The following is a 4,689-nucleotide window of genomic DNA, read 5'->3' as shown; positions in this document are numbered from 1 at the left end:
CACATGTGGAAGGCTATTCCAGTTTTATTCGAATGCATACAGAATCATTCCAGCACAGTCCTGCTGAATTTGGTTACCGGCCTCGGCGGCGTCGTGGTTAAGCCATGGAACATATTAGAAAGACCTGTTTTATTTAACGACGCACTCAACACATTTTATTTACGGTTATATGGCGTCAGACATATGGTTAAGGACCACACAGATTTTGAGAGGAAACCCGCTGTCGCCACTACATGGGCTACTCTTTCTGATTAGCAGCAAGGAATCTTTTATTTGCGCTTTCCACAGGCAGGATAGTACAAACCATGGTCTTTGTTGAACCAGTTATGGATCACTGGTCGGTGCAAGTGGTTTACACCTACCCATTGAGCCTTGCGGAGCACTCACTCAGGGTTTGGAGTCGGTATCTGGATTAAAAATCCCATGCCTCGACTGGGATCCGAACCCAGTACCTACCAGCCTGTAGACCGATGGCCTAACCACTACGCCACCGAGGCCGGTCTGGAACATATTAAGGCTGGTAGGTACTGGGTTCGCAGCCCAGTTTTAACGACTCAGTGGGTAGGTGTAAGGTCACTACACCCTCGTCTCTCTCACTAACCACTAACAACTAACAAACTGTCCTGGACAGACAGCCAAGATTGCTGAGGTGTGTGCCCAGGACAGCGTGCGTGAACCTTAATTGGATATAAGCACTAAAATAATTTGAAATGAAATTAAATGAATTTTGTTGCACCGTTGATTATCCACGCAGACATACAAGAAAAAATACTATTTGCAGTCATGTCATGTGATTTATTTATATGTTCTAATTGGTAGTTGATATTTTGTTTCAGAGACTTCTCTCTGCAAACAGAACACTGCCCTATCTCTAGAGACTGGTCTCGGAAACGAAGTCTCGGAGACTTCTCTCTGCAGATAGAACACTGCCCTATCTCTAGAGACTGGTCTCGGAAACGAAGTATCGGAGACTTCTCTCTGCAGATAGAACACTGCCCTATCTCTAGAGACTGGACTCGGAAACGAAGTCTCGGAGACTTCTCTCTGCAGATAGAACACTGCCCTATCTCTAGAGACTGGCCTCGGAAACGATGTCTCGGAGACTTCTCTCTGCAGATAGAACACTGCCCTATCTCTAGAGACTGGCCTCGGAAACGAAGTCTCGGAGACTTCTCTCTGCAGATAGAACACTGCCCTATCTCTAGAGACTGGTCTCGGAAACGAAGTCTCGGAGACTTCTCTCTGCAGATAAAACACTGCCCTATCTCTAAAGACTGGTCTCGGAAACGAAGTCTCGGAGACGTTTGACAATACATTACGAAAACAAGTCTCGGAAACAAGGTCTCCGACACAAAGTCTCCGTATTGTGGGCTTAACAAATGCATGGTGTCATCGACAATATGATATAAAGCCGATGTCACGTGTTGCTGACGTCACATGATACGTGTGACGTAATATAAATCAGCTGACAGAATGAATGATATCACAGTACAAAAACAAAATAAAATAAACTTTTATATGAAAAAGTACTAATTTTACTAAAATTATAAAAGTAAATGCATATTTTTTAGACTCGTCCCTTTGTAGATGGCTTTTTCTGAAATTCGTCTCAAGAAAATCATTCTTTGGGGGGTTTTGGGTTTGTTTGTGTGTTTTTTGTTTTTTTTTGCTTCTTTTTGTTTGTTTGTTTTGTTGTTGTTGTTTTGGGTTTTTGGGGTTTTTTTTTTTTTTTTTTGGGGGGGGGGGGTGTGTTGTGGGTTTTTTTTTAGGGGGGGGGGGTACCAGGTTTTATTTATTTTATTATTGTTTTTATTTATTTATTATTACTTTGTTTTCTGGTATATTTGTTTTCAATTTTCAATTGTTTATTCAAAGTATTTTAGGCCCCCGGCCCACATTACACTAAATGTATTCCATTTCGGTGTGTAGTGCACATATAAAATATCAAACTATAAAACAGAAGCATATAAATATTCTTATGCAAAATTTCATCTTTTCGGTGGTTTTAGCAAAACTGCTAACATATATTATTTTCTTGTTTATTTTTATTTTAATTTTTGACAAAAAATAGACTCCACAACTTCCATGTTACAGTATAAGACCAAATAATAATATTATGGTTTCTTTGACAGTATAACCCAAATATTCCAAAATGTGCCTCAAATTTCGCACCAATTTAAAATAGGTATAATTTTGGTTGGCTTGTCCTCTGGTATATTTACTTGACCAAAAAAAAAATGTTTCTTTGTTTCCAGTCTTGTTTTTTGGTGGGTGCGGTATCGGGATGGCATTCATAGCCAAGAATCTGGGAGGAACAGTTTTACAGGTACTTCCACCATGCAGTTATATCAAAAATACAATTCTTTAGCCCATCCCTACCTGTACATTATTAACGCATGCGCAGATAAATCGTCCCCTTTCCTTGTCTTAGACAGAACTCTCTGGCGAAGTCAGAAGTTGTGTCTACGACAGGCGTGCTTGAACAGCTCTCTGATGGAAGCATGCAAAACATTAATTACACTCACATACTCCGCTTCCCGTATGATAACACCTTAACATATATAAGATATAGCCAAGTCATTCTACTAGTGGTAAAAAGAAAGAAAGAAATGTTTTATTTAACGACGCACTCAACACATTTTATGCGTCAGACATATGGTTAAGGACCACAAAGATTTTGAGAGAAAACCCGCTGTCGCCACTACATGGGCTACTCTTTCCGATTAGCAGCAAGGGATCTTTTATTTGCGCTTCCCACAGGCAGGATAGCACAAACCATGGCCTTTGTTGAACCAGTTATGGATCACTGGTCGGTGCAAGTGGTTTACACCTACCCATTGAGCCTTGCGGGGTGCTCACTCAGGGTTTGGAGTCGGTATCTGGATTAAAAAGCCCATGCCTCGACTGGGATCCGAACCCAGTACCTACCAGCCTGTAGACCGATGGCCTAACCACGACGCCACCGAGCATTACTGCCAAACAGCTATATAGGGTTGCAATCGAATCGTCTCGCTTTTTTTTTTTTGTTACATGGATTACAACCAATATTGTGGGTAGAAAAGTGAAAATACATGATGGAAAGTGTTCAGGCCAGTTCATTTTCCCTGAATTTCTCCGTTGTTTTTGCCCAAATTTGAGGATTTTCTCCAGGACTGCTTAATAGAGCTTAAGTCAAAATTGACTCGTACGTTTATGGTCTGAAGCAAAGATGTCTTGGCTTTCATTGATTCTCTCAACTTCTCTGGGGCAAAGACACATATTTGAATACACAGACGATAACCTGCATTAAAATGCATATCATGTTGGACATCTCAGAAGTAAGTACTATCATATTTGAATACGTGGGGGTCACATATACATAGTTAATAAGGAGGATGTTTTATATCATAATTTTGCACATCCTAGTTAAATTTATATTTTTATTTTGAAGTTACTTTATTTAATTTTTATGTCCAGGCGTCGCTGAGTTTCACTGGAGCAGCAGGCGGGCCACTGTTAGGACTGTTTTGTCTCGGAGGGTTCTTTCCCTGGGCCAACTGGATTGTAAGATGTTCAACATCATCATCATCACCATCATCATCATCATCATCATCATCATCATCATCATTACCATCATCATCATCATCATTATCATCATCACCATCGTCATCATCATTATCACCACCATCATCACCATCATCATTACCATCATCATTATCATCACCATCATCATCATCACCATCATCATTATCATCATCACCATCACCATCATCACCAACATCATCATCATCATCATCATCATCATCATCATCATAATTGTCATAATAATGATGATGTTGTTGATGATGATGATGATGATGATAATAATAATAATTGCATCATCATCATTGTCGTCCTCATCATCATTATCATCATCTCCACCCTCACTACCACTACCACTACCATCAACACCATTATTATCACCATCATTATAATGATGAGATATAAATCATATTTGACAACAACAAAAAACATGAAATTTTCTATTTATTATATAACTTTTGACAATTTACCTTTATTTTTAAAACGCCAGCAGCCAAATAGTTCCAGCTTTCTTACAATGAAGATAACACTTTCTTACAATGAAGATAACACATTATACAGTGATGATAACACATTTTAGAGTGAAATAGTGAAATTTTCACTCTAAAATGTGTTATCGTCACTGAGTGACTGACAACACTTTTATTTCACTGATATTTTAAGATATTTCACTTAATGTTATATGATAATAATCATTATCGCCACCACCATCATCATCATCATCATCGTAATCATCATCATCATCATCATCATCGTCGTCGTCGTCGTCATCATCATCACTATCACATCTGCTTTTTCTCCTCATTATTATTGTTCCTCTTCTTCGTATTGGATTCCTTTACCGTTGAGTAAAGCTCCCATCTGGACTGAAGTCCTTGGTGATGTACGATTTGTACCAGAAAAACAACAACAAATCATTCTTTCGTCAGATGTTGTACATACTTCGTCTTATAAATTAAGGTCGTGATTTGGAAATTAGAGACTATAATGTACTTTGTTTTATACGAGGGGAGTTCAGGGATAAAATGTTGTAATATAATTGTTAAAAACAACACTTTAGAAGCACACTGGTTTTTAATCTTCCGCAGATATCTGTCATATTGGTAATTCCATCAATAACAATGTGTA

General features: G+C 38.7%; 1 protein-coding gene across 1 annotated transcript in view; it reads left to right on the top strand.

The window, feature by feature from the left end:
* The window catches only part of LOC121373017 (sodium-coupled monocarboxylate transporter 1-like), a 23,362-nt gene extending 22,054 nt beyond the window's left edge, over window positions 1-1,308 (top strand). Inside the window, exon 10 of the mRNA XM_041499460.1 lies at window positions 857-1,308. Coding sequence (XP_041355394.1) covers window positions 857-1,308 — 452 coding nt within the window. The remainder of the gene's footprint in view (window positions 1-856) is intronic.
* Window positions 1,309-4,689: the final 3,381 nt, after the last annotated feature.

Source organism: Gigantopelta aegis, chromosome 5 (genome assembly GCF_016097555.1).
Source record: "Gigantopelta aegis isolate Gae_Host chromosome 5, Gae_host_genome, whole genome shotgun sequence".
Classification (NCBI taxonomy): domain Eukaryota; kingdom Metazoa; phylum Mollusca; class Gastropoda; order Neomphalida; family Peltospiridae; genus Gigantopelta; species Gigantopelta aegis.
Note: the sequence above shows the minus strand (reverse complement) of the source record. Positions and strands in the feature narration are given on the sequence as shown.